At 42.3% G+C, this 18734-nt stretch overlaps 1 protein-coding gene across 1 annotated transcript in view; it reads left to right on the top strand.

The window, feature by feature from the left end:
- The window catches only part of LOC126162506 (esterase E4-like), a 125991-nt gene that overhangs the window by 56926 nt on the left and 50331 nt on the right, over nt 1-18734 (top strand). Inside the window, exon 4 of the mRNA XM_049919056.1 lies at nt 14515-14652. Coding sequence (XP_049775013.1) covers nt 14515-14652 — 138 coding nt within the window. The remainder of the gene's footprint in view (nt 1-14514; nt 14653-18734) is intronic.

Below are 18734 nucleotides of genomic sequence, written 5' to 3'. Positions count from 1 at the left end.
CATAAAATATTTATAGATATACAAAAATACAAAAAAATATGTCCAAAACATGGGGGAAAGGATGGAGCAGATGAGGTATGGAGAAAGGATGGAAAGGATGGGGTATGGGAGAATGCACATTTTGGGGTTGGGTTGGTTGGGGAAGGGGACCAGACAGCGAGGGCACATTTTGGGATCACAAAAGATGGGGAGTGGGATTGGTTAGGTTCACAAGTTAATGTGGCACAGGTAGGTGCGGAAAATAAAACACAAAAATATGAGAGGATGAGGGAGGAAATGTGATCAGTAGAATAATTATGCTTGTAATTATGGAGCAGGAAGAATTTGGGATGTGAGATGCTACACCAACAGTTTCCATGGATACGCAGCTGTGTGTTGTGCATGGACAAGACTGTTGGTATAGTGTGGCTCTGAGGGTGTACGGTTTGTAAGACAATGAAAAAACATGGTAAAGAAAATGAACAGTAGGTACTGAGTAGAGTGGTGTCTTAAAGGAAAAGTACAAAGGAAAACATCAATGGGTTGTGGGATGGAAGGTAAACTGTTAGGCAAAATCAAACAGTGGAAAGCCCATGTTATAATATAAGTAGTAGTATGAAAAGGTTAGATTGCTACTCACCATGAAAGTGACATGTTGAGTTGCAGATGGACATGACAAAAGGATTCTTACATATAAGCTTTCAGCCAAAGCCTGTTTCAGAAAACACACCCATTCTCACAAGCAAGCTCATCTCTCACACACATGACTGATGTCTCAAACTAGACTGCAACAGAAATGTGTTTAATGGGAGCAACAATCTGGAACAAGGGGTGGTGGTGGTAGGGGGGGGGGGAGTAAATAGGAGGGTACAGGTGGGGAAAAGAGGAATTGGCATTGCATGACAGAACATACAGGGACTGGAGGACTAGAGGTGGCAGGACAAGCCTGTCAGGTGCAGCATCTGAGGGATGTGGGGGTGGGGGGAGTGGAAAGGAGAGGAGGACAAAAGGGGAAAGACTGGCAGGTGTACTAGCAGCTAGCAGCAGATAATGCTGATGAGAGTCAGTGAATTGTGAGGAGGTGACAGGACTGAGAGTGTGGAAACAGTTGGGGGGGGGGGGGGGGGGGCAGTAGATTACCATAGGTTGAGACCAGAATGAATTTGGGTGCAGAGGATGTGCTGTAAGGATAACTCCCATTTGCTGCTGGTGGAGGGTAGGACCCAGATGGCCCAGGTTATGAAGCAGCCATTGAAATGAAGCATGTTATTTACTACAACATGTTCTGCCACAGGGTGGTCCATTTCATTCTTGGCCATAGTTGGGTGGTAGCCACTCATCCTGGTGGACAGCTGATTGGTAGTCATACCAATATAAAAAGCTGATAAATGACAGCAGCAGTGCTGGTATGCCACATAGCTGCTTTTACAGGTGGGTAGGCCTCTTATGGTGTTGGATAAGCCCATGACACGACTGGAGTAGGAAATGCTTGGTGGGTGGATTGGGAAGGTGTGTGTTTCTCTTTCCTGAAGAAGACTTTGGCTGAAAGCTTATATGTAACAATCATTTTGTCATACCTGTCTGCAACTCAATATGTCATCCTTACGGTGAGTATCAATCTATTCTTTTCATGATATTGTTCATATACCAACCTGGACTTCCCATTTTTTGATTTTACCTATCAGCTTGTCTTCCATCCCACAACCCATTAATGTTTTTCTGTGTTACTTTTTTCTCTGACACACTACTCTACTTATTGTCCACCTTTTCTCTTCTTCTTTGTCTGTCTTCATCACCTTACAAACTGCATACTCTCCCAGTCATGCTGTGTCAAAAGTCTCATCCAGGCAAAATGCATGGCTGCATAACTGTGTGGACTGTTAGTGCAACATCTCATGCCCCAAATTCTTCCTGCCCATAATTATGTGTATAATTATTCCTATCATTAACATTTCACCCTCATCCTGTCATGTTTTCATGTGTTATTTTCCACATGTACCTGTGCCACATGAACTTATGAATCTCACTGATCCCTCCCCCATCCCCCTATTTCCTGAACCCAATATGTGCATTCTACCATACCTCATCTGTTCTGTCCTTTTCCAGTCATTTTTTACATATTTTATGTACTTGTGCACATTTTTAAGTATTTGTATGTGTTTTTGCATATCTAGATGTATTTTTGTGCGTCTTTTCCTACTATCCAGCGCCACTCACATTCACCTAACTCCTTCATTTACCTATTTCGTATGTCATTACCCATCTCCTCAGCTCCATCCTTTTCTCAGTGGACCCCTTCTCCATATTTCTCCACCAGATCCTTGAATTCTGCCTAAACCATGGAATTTCCCCCTCCCCAAATGGCCCAACCATGTGGGTGCCTTTCTCCGGACCCCACCCCTCCTTTTATGTCCCTCACAAACCTGATACTGCAAAAACGAATCTCCATGACACAGACATCAAAGACCAACTCTGCTACCTCTGCAAGATACTGCTACTGTGCAATCCCTACTACACACATCACACCAGCATCTAGAACAGCATTCCAGGCACCACCTCCATAATTTATCCAGGCTACTGACATCCTACTGCCACCTTCGGGCATCACAATACTACCCCTATATTACATGCAGTGTTCCTTCTTGTCAACCCTCCACAGCACCCAGACCCAGCCTAGCTGACCTTTTCTGCTTGCCACATTCCCCAAAACTACCTTCCAACACATTACTCTATCCAGAGCCAAAACAATTCCAGCACACTGTTGTTGATCTTTCCACCAAAATCCTCACAGAAGTTTCAGTCCTATCCAAATGCCTCGCCTTTAGCCCTACATCCAAATTTAACCATGTTGCACTTGCCAAAGACCTAATCTCCATCTCCCAATCCCTGCAAGGGAAACATTTGTTTCCCACCAGTTCTTCCCGCCAAAGCCAGCCTAATACCAGCACTGAACCCTACCTCTCCCAGCTCACACCACCATCCAACTGTGACCTCCCCCCCCCCCTTCTTGCTGCCACTCCCAACCTAACCTGGTCAGTTGCCAGGAATTCTTTTTCTTCAGCTTACTTGGCCTCACTATCCTCGCCCAGGTTACAGAACACCAACCTTTTGGCAGAAAAAAGGACAGCCACACACAGTCATAAAAGAGATCCTGACCCTATCATCCTACCTGCAGACCACCACCGTCATTATGAGCCACAGTGAGTACCTGGTGGAAGGCCTCTGCCAATTATCTGACAACTCTAACTATAAATTCTGCCACAATCATCCCATCCCAAAAGTGAAACCGAACTTCATATCCCTATTTAGAGCCTTAGGCCCTTCCCAGAACCTCTTCGCTGTATCCATTTCACTCCTCACTCCTATGACTCCCCATGCACCCACCTTCTATGTGCTCAGCAAAATCCACAGACCCAACAACCCTGGTTTCCCCTTTGTAGCTGGTTATTGTGCTCCTATTGAAAGAATTTTGGCTCTCATTGGCAAAGCACCTCCAACCTATTGCCAAAAATCTAGCCTCCCACATCAAATATACAAACTACTTCCTTCACCAAGTCTCCACCATCCCCACCCCTTTACTTCCTGAATTCCTACTCATCACTGTTGACGCCATTTCCCTATACACCAGCATCCCTCATGCCCATGGTTAAGCACTAGCTATCCCAATGTCCTTTACACTCCATATACACTACATCATTCCTCATACACCTTACTAACTATATCCTAATACTCAAGTACCTCCCCTTTGAAGGGAAGGTATACAAACAAACCCACAGCACAGCGATGGGCACCTGCACAGCACCCTCCTATTCCAACCCGTTTAATCTAGAGGAAACCTTCCTAGCTTTCAAAAACCCCTCTCTGATAGTTCCATCTGCATCCCTGTCCATGTTAAACTCACCTACCATCAACAGTCCCTACATTTCAGTAGATTACATCCCTTCCACACCAAAAAATCTCTCCCATACATCCTGGCCATCCAGGGACAGCATACCGTATTTACTCGAATCTAAGCCGCACTCGAATCTAAGCCGCACCAGAAAAATGAGACTCGAAATAAAGGAAAAAAAATTCCCGAATCTAAGCCGCAGCTGAAATTTGAGACTCGAAATTCAAGGGCAGAGAAAAGTTTTAGGCCGCACCTCCAAATCGAAACAAAGTTGGTCCATTGTAATATGAGACACAATTCAGGTCAAATGAATGACGATACAGCTACAGTAGTTTGGTTCGAGCCGTAAGCTTAGCAGTTAAGCTTTACCAGGTAGCCATTGCTATGCGTCAGGCGCTCCGTCCTTATTTATATGGGTACCCTTCGTTTTTCACGTGCTTCGTCTGGTTTGAATTGATTGCTTATTTTTCTTTGATCTGATAATTGCTGTTCTCTTTGTTATAGGTGTTTTCGTCACTCTAAGCTGAAAATGCATTACTGTATTGTGTCATGCATTGTTTGTCGCATTCCGATAATGAATGTTCACGACCTGTCGCCGCTCGCGGCATGGTTTGCTTTTGTGCGTGCTACCGCCGCTTACAATAAAAAAAAGGGGAGTAATTGTCTCAGTAGCGTAACAATGGCAAGAGACTGCTATTTGTTGTTATTTACACTGCTGCTTTCTTTGATAATGATCAACAAGAACCAAATAATAAACTGCGTATGATAGAAGATGTTCTGAACGAGAGTTTAGCGACAATTTTTCTCCGTTTGAAAATCTTTGCAGACGCCTCTTAAGTACATTATTTTCTGCACAGAAATTAGTCACCACCTTAGATTTAAAAATCTAGTCAATTGCCGCGCGCGCTTCATTTCTGACTGTATCACTATTAGGCAAAAGAATAATATGAATATGAACATGACATATGTGTATACTTCCGCGTTTGTGTTGTCTCACTCTAGTTTCGTAGTTTATTAGACAGACAGGAGTTAAATGAGATAGCAGCAAACACAAAAGAGTACATGGCAAAATGTTTATATTCGTATTATTCTTATGGTGAATAGAATACTGCATGTGATTCAGAATTCACAAAAGTTCCCATTAGCAACCATCTCTTCTCACAGGTAGAAAAAAAATCAGAACGTAGAATTGGCCATACTGACAAACATCGCAAACGGTCTTGCCAGTCGGATTTTCGTAGTGCATTGAAAAGCTGCTACATTCGAAGATGAACAATACGGAATTTGTATTTACGTCATTGGATAATGTATGAAAATGCAGTGGTCGAAATTCGCGTTGGAGAAAAAAGCTCGTCTCCATCTTTTTTTTTTTTTTTTTTAATTTATTTACTGACGCAGAGGTTTTGGCGCCAGTATTTATCTTTGTGCCTGTAAAGCATGCCTGTATATATACATGTATTCGACGGCAGAAGTTAGTTGTGGCGGCACCTACCAACATATTTCAGAACTTCCGATTACTTTGCACTCGATTCTAAGCCGCAGGCGGTTTTTTGGATTACAAAAACCGGAAAAAAAGTGCGGCTTAGATTCGAGTAAATACGGTACCTGCAGTGACAGAAGCTTCTTTGACAGTGTATGCTCAAGGTCTCAGAAAAGCCTTCACAGGCAGGGACTCTCCCCCAAAACTAGTCCACAATCTGATTTCCTGTGCCATATCCCCACACTCCAATCTTCCCACCATCCCAAAGAACTAGCTACAAAGAAGTGTCCTCTTCAACACTCACTTTCACGCCAGACTGGAACAACTGAATAACCTCCTTCATAGCGGCTTTGATTATCTATCATCATGTCCTGAAATTAGGGACAACTTACCCAAGATCCTTCCCACCCCTCATAAAGTGGTGCTCCGTTGCCCACCCACCCTCCACAATATCATAGTCCATCCATATACCACTCTCCATCCCAGCCTCTCCCCACAGGGATCATATGCCTGTGGAAAACCTAGGCGCAAGACTTGCTCAATCCATTCACCTAGCCCTTCCTTTTCCAGTCCTGTAACATGCTTATCCCCTCCCATCAGAGGCTGCGCCACCTGCAAAAGTAGCCATGTTATATCCGATCTATTACAATCATTGTTGAGCATTTTATGTTTGTATGACTACCAACCAGCTGTCCACCAGGATGAATGGCCATTCCTAAATTGTGTAAAAGGGCAAAGTGGACCACCCTGTGGCACAACATGCTGCTGTACATAACATGCTTGATTTCAATGACTGCATCACAGCTTAGGCAATCTGGATCCGACCCCCACCACCAGCTTTTCTGAACTACGCAGTTGGGAGTTATCCTTACAACACATTCTCCACTCCAGAAATTATCCCTGTCTCAATCTATGTTAATCTACTGTCCCCACACTCTCCACCCAGCTGTTTCCAGCCCCTGTCCTGTCACTTCCTCACAATTGGCATCTCCTTCCCCACACTCTCCACCCAACTGTTTCCAGCCCCTGTCCTGTCATCTCGTCACAATTGGCTTCCCCTTACTCTCACTGTATGCTACTCTCTGTTGGCACATTCACCCATCCTTTTTCCTTCTCTGCTCCTCTCCTTTCCACTCCCATTCAACACGTTTCTGTTGACGTCTGGTGACAGCAGTCATGTCTTCTTTTCTGAAGAAGGGTTTAGCAAAAAGCTTGCACATAAGCCTTTTTGTCATGCCTTTGTACAACTTGTGTCATCTTTACGGCCAGTAGCAGTCTGTCCTTTTCATAATATTGTTTGGTAATTAAAAATCAACGATTTGCTACGTACCTCATAATTACACAGGCAAGGAAATGACTCTTGGTACATTAATTTCCCAGATTGTTTCAAATATATGATGTGAGATCACACTTATTATGTATAATTCAGTCTATAATATATTTTAGTCAGCATAGTAAATTGCTAATTTTTTAACGTCTAGCAATGTGTTTATGAAGACTGAACAATATATATAAAATATCTGCTACATATAGGGCATGGCACTTAAATCTGGACAAATGAAATGTTTTTTTAAAAGCAAATTTATTAAAACAAAATACAAATGAAAATGAAAATCCTTTTATGTATAAGTAATGGTATCTTTCAACAGTAACATTACTTGATGTAACCCTCTTTAGCCACAATGACCGCCTCCAGTCTTGTCCTGAAGAAATCGCATGCACTCTTTAAAACAGCACTGTCCATATTCGCGAGTGCTGCTTTGATACTGGTGTGTAGAGATGCTACATTAGGGTGCCTCATCTTATTGGTAACTCTTTCGACTATGCTCAAACATAGTAGTTGAGGGGGTTCAAATCTGGGCTATTCAGGGGTCAGAACTCCTTTGAACAAAACATGTCAACCTTATCTGAGGGCCAGTTTAGGACTAAGTGGCTCATACAAGGTCCTCCTCTGCCCTCCGATGCATTGTTCGCTCGCTGACATTGAATACTGATGCCAGTTTCCTCAGCGATTGCCCTGTGTCCTCCAAAATCAGCACCGGAGCCTTTTTGATGACTGCCACAGTTCATGAAACAGATTTTTTCAAATGAGATTTCCTCACCGAGTTAATGGAAAGTCCCTCAGACTTCTCCAAAGTGCTATACTTGGCCAGACTATCATAAACAGTTGATCTCAGGTACCTGAAGGATTGAACTATTTCAGCAGGTGAATGCCCAGCACAAAGACTTTCAATAATCAGAGCTCTTTGGTTGTACTCTGCACTTGTCTGTAACATCTTGGCCATTTTGAGGTTCTGATTGTTTACTAGATACTTAAGCTTTCAAGAATGTCAATCGCAACCTCCAGTGGAACTACGATATGACAGGAAACTCAAATTGAAATTTGTCCAGATTTAAGCAGTGCCCTGGATTTACTTTTAATATTCTGATTCCCAACACTAGAAAACTGTCATCACTTATCTCTCTCTCTCTCTCTCTCTCTCTCTCTCTCTCTCTCTCTCTCTCTCTCTCTCTCTCTCTCTCTCTCTCGATAATGTTCCATATTGAAGTAATGTGGTTTAATGTAAGATATCACATACAGTAGTCATAATAAACTTTTTTAAGACAATATTATGAAAAGGATAGGTAAAAAAGACCAGTGGGTGCTTTGATAGAAGTGAAGGTGGTGCAGTACTGCGATGAGAGCGGGGAAGGCGATAGAGATTAGCAAACGCCCCCTCCCCCTCCCTAAACATCCAGCAGCACCAGCAGCCCTACCTTGCCCCCACTCCATGTCTGCATGCTCCCATAGGCAGGACTACACCTTCCCCCACCCATATCCTGCCCCTTTCCCCCAGCCTTCTCCTTACCTCTACCACCCATACCAGATTCTTCTCCCATTGGACACAGTTGCATTCTTCAGCCTGGCCTCAGTGGCCAGTAATAGTGGTCATGCATGTGTTTGTGTGTTTTGTTTATGAAGAAAGCCTTTTGGATGAAAGCTTAAATGTATAGCAGTATTTTCATTTTTCCTGCCTGCAACTGAATATCTCCTCTATATGATGAGTAGCAATCTATCCTTTTCATAAAATTGTCATTATTCCAACCTGGACTTAACATTATTTTTAATTTTTTAAAAACACTTCTTGATATTTTACAGTACTGATTGTAATAAAAAATCCTCCCCTTGCTCCTGTGTTATAACTTCTGTTTCTTTTTTCTCGCTCTCCTCCACTCCCTCCTACCCCTTCCATCACTCTCTCTTACTGCCCTTAGCCCTTCCCCCCTCCATGCCAAAGACACTCTAGGGCACTACAAAAAGTGAAGTTTCCTCCCTTCAGTACTGGGTACAGGAACTTGAAAGGAGGTGAAAGGGTCACATAAAAAGTTTAATAAAATGCTGTTGTATTTACATCTTTTGGAGCTTCCTTTATCTGGTCTCCTAACCCGACGAATTGACAGGTCACAGGAAGGCATGGATCTCAATGACAATCACCAGATGGCACTACTATAATCTGCAAGCACTGCTGTTGCCACTGCAGCATTAGCCACAAAGACAGGTTCATCCTGCTATCCTATCAGTGACCGCAGCTGTCCTTTAAAGCCTGCAGTGCAGCTGCTTAGAGAGTCAGTTATGATTTCACTGCACTGTTGTGTTGATTTTACTACCCTTTGGTATTCACTACATCTTAGTTTTTTCAGTTTTTGTTTATTTGTTGCCTTTGTTATTCCATTGTCTGTCTTTCTTTCATAATTGTCCACCTGTTTACTCTGTGGCAACTTGTTGTTGATACATTCAGCCAGTTGGCCAATCTCCACAGATTCTTAAGTTGTTCCCAGTCTTATATGGACACAAAGCTTGTGTAACTTGTAAAACAGCAACAGCAACAGCTGATCCTGCAGCACCAGTAGCTGCATCAATGGTTCCAATAGCAGTTTCAACAACAGCAGCAGCAAACTGACCTGCTCCATGAGGAAGTTCAGCTTTTGTCTGATCACCTGCAGATTCAGTGTTCAAACTCAACCAGTCTGTGGTCAGTTCCCAGGCAGAGAATTGCCCACTCGTGTTCCTGCCATTTATCAATGACAAAGGGTTGGGACATGTATTTGCAGCAGCTTAATCAGCACTTGCCACTTTTTTGATTTTGAATTACACTCTCCAGTGGTTGCTCTTCCTTTCTTGGTCTTCCCTAGAGACATTTCTCTCACTAAAGAAGGTGGCTCCACTCTCAAATCCTCTCGTGCTCTTGTTCAAGGAGATGTGTTTGTTGCTGTCAAATTATTATTCACAATGATTCCATGGGGTCACATTGTGCCTCAAGTTCTATCAAGACCACAGGCGACCATGTCAGTCATACTGCTCATGTGTGGTGTACTGAGTCAACACTGCGACTTCACTTGTAAGAACCCTGCTTGCAAAACTTCATATGCCAGTTCTTTGATCTGAGACATAGTGGTCCAGTTGTCTCGATATCCAGGAGTATGCACTGTATCCCTCAAATTAGACAACCCTTCCTTGGAAAATATTTTGAAAATTTCACATTCCTTAGAGACTACACAGGCAGCAAATGAAAGCTTCATGGCATAACTCAAAGTAACTGCAGTCCAGCTGCATCTCTGTGGCAGAATTCTTGTAAGTCTTTTACCCGATGGTAGCATTGTGATTAATCAATTTTGGACATGACAGTGGCCTTTGAACAGCCTTTCACACCCCATTGGTGTCAAATGCAGCATCTCCCATCATATCCTGATGGCTTCACTGTACACCCACAAGCAGACTTTCCAGATTGCTGGGTGCAGTGCACCCATTTTGAGATAGATGCGTGTCTCCAGTTTGTCTGTTATCAACAATCATGGGAAGCCCTTCCTCACATGCATCAAGGGACTGTGTGTGAACTTCTGGCATTTGTTTCTCAGGGTGATTCTTCCACCACTAAGTTGTTATCATCCTCACTGTTTAAAACCAGGAAGTACATTTTCAGGCAGACACAGGAGCTACAGTTTCTCTGATTAACCTCAAAATGTATGTTCATTTTTGTTTTCCTGATTTTTCCCTGTTCTCCCATGATGGCAGTTTGATTTCCCCCAGGGTCAATACACAGTCAACACTGCATACAAGCGGGTCATGTAGCTAATAACTATTGGTTGTTGATAGTCACTCAGCTGGCAACATTTTTGGTCTAAAAGCCATCTTACTGTTTGGGTTTTCCATCACTGACAAGGTGCAGATGGTCTCAGACACCATTCCCTCTCAGGAGCTTGATGATCTTTGTACCACCTTTGCAGCCCCGTTCTAACCTGGCCTGGGATCATCACAGATTTCCAGCCTCAAGTCTCCTTACATCTACACAGTGCCCCATTTGTGCTGGGTGCATCCTATTCCTGTCTCCTTGTGGGGAACCACTAAGTGAGAACTTGGTCACCTCGACGAACATGTTAAAATTAGTGCATGGGCCACACCCCTCTTGGTAGTCAAGAAACCTAATGGCTCCCTCCAGCTATGTGGACATTTTAAGTTGACAATCAGTGCCCAGGAACAAGTGGAAACATATCCCATACCATGTACAGAGAACTTCCTCATGAAGCTTGTCAGGCTCAATATTTTTCTAAGCTAGATCTTTCTGATATATAGTTGCAGATTCCTCTGGATGAGGAATCACAAAACATTACAGTCTTCAACACTCCCTTTGGCTTATACAAAGACAAGTGCTTGCCCTTTGGGGTCTATTCCACTCTGGCAGTTTTCCAAAGGTACCTGGAACAGTTAACGATGTCCATACCTGCTTGTACTAACTACCTCAACAACATAATTTGCATCAACACTGCACATCAGGAACACACCTGATCAACCTTTGTATCCTCTTTATCATGTTGATGCAGGGCTCAAGAGCCACTCACACAAATGCCAGTTTTTTAAGTAGCAAGTGGTACCTCAGCCACTTGTTCAACAAAGAAGAAATCCAGCCCACTGACTGCAATATTTCTGCAATTGACTCTATACCCTATCCCCAACACTTACAGAAGTGCAGGCATTTCTGTGAAAGATGAATTATAATTGTACGTTCCTTCCATAAGCCGACCACAATATGCATCCACTCAATCAACTGTGAAAGAAGGGCATTCGGTTCAGGAGGATGGCTGACTATGAGCAAGCTCTCACACAGGTGAAGCAGCTGGTGCCCTTCAAATGCTGCCTTGTCTTTTTCTCCATCACGTCCACTGGTTTTCTGATGCTTCTCCTTACAGTATTAGTACAATGCTGATGCATAGGAAACGTAATGGTACCATCTTATGCATCCAAGATGCTAATACCCACCCACAGTCGCAAATTGAAAAATAAACTTCGGAAATCAGATTTGGCATTAAGAAGTTCCATGTTTACCTATTTAGAATCAAGTTTACCATCATTACAGATCACAAACCTCTGGTAGCACTCATTGGTCCCTGCACTCAGCTTTAAAAGTGGACGGCACAATGGCCCCAGCACTGGGCACTTTTTTACTCAGCTCCTGCAGTTAGCCACTAAATACAAACCAGCAGAACAGCAAACAAATACTGATGCTCTCTCTTGTCTCCCCTCAGGGCCTGACCAGATATGTGACCAACTGGAGACCTCATGTTTCCACATTGACATGGAATGACAGCACGATTGTGATGGGTTCCCATTACAGCTACTCACATAATTACAGTCACGCACCGCAACCCTGCATTACAACTCATCCTGTGATATATGGTCCACAGGTGGCTTGCTTATTTTTTGAAGTTTACCAATTCAGAACTCCGGGCCTGCACATGCCTCACCCAGCATTTATCAGTCATCTCTGATGTTCTCCTGCTTGATGCAGAGGCTGGTGCTCATTGTGTTGTCACTCCTCCATCATGGACATTGGGGTATGTCACAGATGAAAGCCCTAGGTGACAAGTGTAGTGGCTGGGATTGAAAAAATATGTGGCGGTCATGGCACAGAAATGTTCTACTTGTGCTCAGAACTGGGCTGCTCCTCCCCAGTCCTTCATCCCCAGGCCCACCTCCCCAATAATTCCTGAGGCAGCCACCGTTATTCCAACAACCCACATGTGTTCAGCATGGTGTCCATTGTCACTGAAACTGACATCAATGTCGTCATCCAGATTATAACCATCAAAAGGCTTCCTTGCACCATTGTGTTGGGTAATGGGCCCAATTCATGGCAACAGCTTTCGGACAGTTCTACACCTCCAATGGCAGTAAGCACCTGTTTAGTCCACCAGTTCACACATTCTCCAGTAGCAAAGTGGAGCATATGGTGCAAATTTCTAATACAACAAATGTTAAAAGTGGTGGGCATTTCCACCACCACGGCTGTGCTCACAATGTTTCTGAGCACCTACAGGACCACTCCTGTCCACAACCTTAAGCCTGGCGGAGCTCCTCCATGAGTGGCAGCCATGTACTCTCTTCCATCTTCTGGCTCCACAGCCCACAGAGGTGCAGCCCACCACTCCAGGTGGTACCCATGGGGATCAGCTGTATGAGCACGTTCATATGGGGCAAAACCATTGTGGATTTCAGTTAAATTGGGTGTCACCCATAGACGACAACTTACAATGGTTGGCTCTCTGAAGTACCTGGAACACTTTCACACCTATCAACCCCATCCACGCCCATTGACCGTAACAGCATTTGTGGCTCAATTGGACCTGGAATGCCCACCCTTGCCGATCTCCCACCTACATAGGTACAGCTTGCATTCCTTCACGCAAGTGGCAGCTCCTGTGGCCGTGGGCATGGAGGTGGAATCCTCACTGCAGCCTCCACCCCTGCAGCCATTGTCACCTCCAATGTCACACCCCAGTGCGCTGCAGATCCCTGGATGCTTCCCTCCAACCAGCAGGCTTCAGTGCCAGGGCACCTCCCATGATACCATTTCGCCTTCCCTAACATCATGCTGTGCACTTCTGGACCTACGTACATTTTTCTGGTAGGAGGGGTCTGGTATCCCATGTCAGCCAGTATGAATGCTCACCAGAAGGCATGCTGCTATATGGCAGTAGTATAATCTTCAAATACTTATGTCACCACTGCAGCACTGGCTACAAAGACACACCCAGCCTGCTAGTCTATCAGCACCCATGGCTGCTGTTTAAAACCAGCAGCACAGCCACTTGGTCAGTCATAATTTTGCTGTGCTGTTGTAGAGGATCTCGCTACACATTTTGTTTTAGTTATGGATTCACTACATCTTGGTTACTCATTGGACTTGTTATTCTACTGTGCAATCTCTATTGTCTGTCTCTCTCGTTGTTGTCCACCTGTTTACTCTGTGACAGCTCGCTGTTAACACCCTCGACCAGTCTCCACAGCTTCTCGAGTCATTCCCAGTGTTGTTACTTTATCCTAATTAAGACTTTTTTGAGGAATGTTGCTTAAAAGAAAGAGAAGTCACTTCAGAAACTGGATCAAGAGGCACACAAGGTACACCAGACGATTAGGAACTAACAGTGAACTAAAAGGTTAAGCCCTGATTCAAATTCCAAAGTACTCCTAATAATGAGCTTTTGTAGTGTTGCTAGCTATTGTTCAAAAACATCTTCATTGCATCAGATTATTCTACTCTGCTCCAAAGTTTGTTAATACACAAGTTTTAATAGTTATTTTAATTTCTTGCTTTCAAGAGTGTTAGCAATAAATTCTCTACAAGCAAATTTATTTGTTACTTCATTATAAATAAGTTTTTGTTAGAAACATACAAAGCTTCAATCCCTGTACAGCTGATCTACTTCCTCCTCATGTCACAAAGACAGTGATGTGACCACTATTTCACAGTTCCTAGCAGTGATCATTTGGCCAGATCTTCTACTTTTCCTTGCTGTCAATGTACAAGGCTGTAAACTGACACAGTAATCACTTCTTCTCAGTCATTACTTGCCTTTACCAGCCTTTTTAAAAGTTGTAACTAAGAATAACAATTGTTTAAGCATCTTATATTCATAATTTTAATCTTCATGTAACTTACAGTTTTTTCCTGTTAATTATGTACTCACTCAAACTTTTCTCAAATTAATCATTATAATTTTCAAAGGAATTATTCTCTGTTCTCAAAGTAATTATTTTACTGAAGTGCTTCTTGCAGTATTTAATATAATTATGATATATACACAATTTAACTCTGTTTGTTCATAACTATTCTGTTTGCATAACATGAAGCCACCACAGCCACCGGAGTCTTGGACAGGCATGAGAGATGCTCTGGAAGAAGGTGCAGTTGCCCCACATGCAAACTGGGTGGGGAAAAAATATAAGGGTGAAGAGGATTGTCTTTTCCTTAATGTCTACACTTCAAAGGTCTTACATACCTGTAATATGCCTAGAATATTGCTATTGTTTTAGTACTGTTAGATCATAGGTTTTAAATAATCTTTGGTACTGGACATACAAACAGTAGCTTCATAAAATGATCATACTACTAACTGAAAATATGAAGTACTAATTTTCAATACTCAACTAAGTCATCACATGTTGTGTTCATAGTTCATTACCTTCTAGTAAATAAATTAATGTAAATTATCACTGTGGGGAAAAATATAACATCAAAATTTGGGATAGCAAGATAGACTATAGTCTGAAACTTCCTGGCAGATTAAAACTGTCTGCCGGACCGATACACGAACTCGGGACCTATGCCTTTCATGGGCAAGTGCTCTACCAACTGAGCTACCGAAGCACAACTCATGTGTCGTCCTCACAGCTTTACTTCCGCCAGTACCTCGCCTCCTATTTTCCAAACTCCGCTGCAGAGTGAAAATCTCATTCTAGACTATAGTCTGTTTAAAATTAGTTGCAACTTTTGACAGTTCCGTCCTTTGATGTCAGCCAGTTTGTTTACTTGGTTGTGTGGAGGTTTTGATTTGTACAGCACTACAAGTTCCATTTACTCCAACTTATATATGCTATGTTCAATGTTACCCAGTGGAACATTTCTTTGTACCCAGAGCAAAATATCTGCTTTCCTTCACTGAGTTGTTGGACTGTTATCCATCACAATGGAGTGGGGAGTGGTATGGCACACTGTCCATTGCTATTATCAAATGTGGAGGAATATTTTGTAGCAGATCTCAGCTATGGATGAGTTCTTGGGCAACCACTTTTATTGAGAATCTTGTGTTTAGACATGCTGCACTATTATTGTTAATGCTACACCAACACCAAACACTTGTTCACTGTATCTGATGATGCAAGAACACTAAAATGCCAGAAAATAACCAAGGAATCTGACGAACATAGATGCATCTCATGTACAACACCACGTGGTACTGTTTATCCATGTCATGCTTTACTGACCCACCTACTGGCAGCACAGTAGGGAAAGCCGGCTTGACATTGGTGCTACCTGGGCAATGGCATCGCATCACTACAACTTAGCCAAATGTCTAAAAATAGCCATTAATGTTAAATGCACTGAGAGTGAAGGAACTCTACTATCTTGGAAGCAGAATAACATGTTCCCAGAAGCAGGGAGGACATAAAAAGCAGACTAGCAAAGGCAAAGAGCTCATTCCTGGCCAACAGAAATTTACTTGTTTCAATTAACAGCCATAATTTAAAAAAGAAATTTTTGAGAATGTATGTTTGGAGCACAGCTTTCTTAGGAAATGAATCATGGACTGTGAGTAAACTGGCCAAGAAGAATTTGATATGTGGTGCTACAGGAGGATGTTGAAAATTACATGAAATTTTAAGATAATAAATGAGGAGGTTCTCCATAGAATTGGCAAAGGAAGGAATATATGGAAAATACTAACGAGAAGAATGGACAGGATGACAGGACAAGTGTTAACACATTGAGAAATAACTTGCATTCTACTAGAGGGAGCTGTAGAGGGTAAAAGCTGTAGGGGAAGGCAGATAATGGAATATGTCAAACAACTTATTGAGGATTTTGGGTACAAGTGAGATGAAGAAGTTGGCACTGAAGAGGAATTTGTGGCAGGCCCTAATGAATCAATCAGAAGACTGATGATCTGGCCCTCTCCTTTTTTTAAAAGGCTTGTTTATTTTTGTCAGATGGCTGTAACAATATTTGAAGCATCAAATGCATTTTGTACCTTGAAGTGCTAACAGAGCTAAACAAGAAAAAATATGTGACTCATCAAGCTTTCCCAGTGTATGTGTTGTAAATAGTCTTCACAGGTTTGCCACCAGATAACGTTGTGCAAATTCCACAATATTTCCATGGAGCAACTGTCCAACATCTTCAGGTGGTTGTAATGGAACATATTAAAGGCTTTACTTTACCAAAGTATGCGATACCCTCCAAATTCCACCAGTTTAACGAGTATTTATGATTATAGAAAAGTTATTGTGTATTAACAATGATTGCATAACATGTCTCCATAAACAGTCAACCCATTAAATTATACTGAATAACTGACCCACACAAAAGTTAATATCACTTGATCACTGATACAGCAAATGTCATCATGTAAAAACACTAAGTTCATTTTAAATAATTAATATGAAGTACGAAAAATAGTGACCAACTGACGTATTTTGGATCTCCTTAAATAAAAATCACCCAGTGAAATCTATTTGTTCATTAGGACCATTTTCACTCAGTATTCATGTAAACAAGCCTATTTTAGACGAAAACCAATGTAATTCTTAATAATTCATGTTATTTACTTATTTATGCAAATTAGAGAAGTCAACTGACAAACTTCTAAAAAACGGCTTTTTTGAACCAAAGAATTATTCTGTCAACTCAACAAATCTGTCTGTCATTTTAATAACATGTTAAATTATGTCACTTGATGTAAATTAATAACTTTTCTGCACAAATTACGATAACAGATGTACATGTGACTTATAAACTATATCTCTTTTTAGTAGTTCTTTGACAAGGTTATAAATACAAGCAGCAAGAAGGGTTGAGGGCGCAGTCGGAATGTCACTTTGGTAAAGTGTTTACTATGTGTGTTATTGTTCGAGGTGGATAAACAATGCAAAGAACATGTAAAAGAAGTACTACTTTGTGTTGTGTCATTGTCTTTGGTGGACAGTGGAATTAAGATGGCCACCAGAGTAATAAATATTTGAAGTTTACATATTTGTTGGTTTCGCTTGTTATTTATCATCAAAAGCACATCAAAAACACAGGACCTCATGTTTTTAACCCTAGACAACCAGATTTAGAGCCAGCATCAGCATCGAGACACAGCAGCAATCCAGCAAGCAGCAGCGATTACCACAATGCATTTTAATGGCGCCAACCTAACATCAAGTGCTAACAAGCTCCATAAATGGGAGTGAAATAGTGCGATTATAGCAATTAGCAATATCTAAGACTAGGCGAGCATTACATGGTTCAGCCTTACTCATGGCTAGCTACAACTGATAGTATCCGCATGCCAATGCCCCATTTTTAGAACATGCATGTGAAGAATGCACAGCCGTGGAAATCACACATGCACATTGATTTGCCATATTCAAACTCCTTCTGCTGAAAATCGCAGAGCGGCTCTCCTGCGCATGTGCTGCATGCTGTGTTTTTCAACAGTGCGGCCAGACGTTACTCACCAACAGCTGTACTAGGCCAGTGTTATGATGGGCCTGTTGTCGAAGAATCTTGATTTTCACGTTGTGATTTAATAGCAGGCAATGCAAGGTTCCAGGCTGTGCTAAGTTGAAATCCCGTATCGGCTGTACCGATATGTATTGCTTCCTTAAAGACGCAGTGCCAGAAAGATGATGCTGGGGATAAAATTTCCACCTTTTCATAAATCAAACGACATCCTGTATACAGGCAGTGTTCCTCAATTGCCGACTTTTCCGATTGACAAAGGCATGTATGACGCTGATGTTCATCGCAACATTCTTGTACTGTGCAGCATGTTTGGCCTATATATGCTGCCCCACACTCACAAGGAATCTTGTACACACCACATTTCCTCAGTCCAAGGTCATCCTTAACTAGACCCAACAGGTTTCTCAGTTTTACACATGGCTGAAAAACACACTTAATTCCATGATCCTACCCATCGGATCACTTTTTTATTTACTATATGCAGGATTGTCAAGCAGTTTGTATATCTTGCTGTTATGTTCTGTGTGTGAGAGAAGCACAGTAGCATTTCCTTTGTCAGCAGGTAAGATGATGATGTCTTGGTCTTCTCTCAATTCTTGTAGAGAATTTCTTTCAGCTGAGGTGATGTTAAAGTTGGCCCTCTTAGATGAAACTTGAGTCAAGATGCAGCATGTGTCGTGCCTAAGGATCCAGAGGAAAACTGTGGAACTCATCAGGAAGAGCTCAATTCCAGAAAAAGTCACTGAGGGTTTGTGTCAACAGGCTGCAGTTCCTCCTAGACTCTATGGTCTACCCAAGATCCATAAGAATGGGGTGCCTCTCATCCCATTGTAAGTAACATAGG

Source organism: Schistocerca cancellata, chromosome 2 (assembly GCF_023864275.1).
Source record: "Schistocerca cancellata isolate TAMUIC-IGC-003103 chromosome 2, iqSchCanc2.1, whole genome shotgun sequence".
Taxonomy (NCBI): Eukaryota; Metazoa; Arthropoda; class Insecta; order Orthoptera; family Acrididae; genus Schistocerca; species Schistocerca cancellata.
Note: the sequence above shows the minus strand (reverse complement) of the source record. Positions and strands in the feature narration are given on the sequence as shown.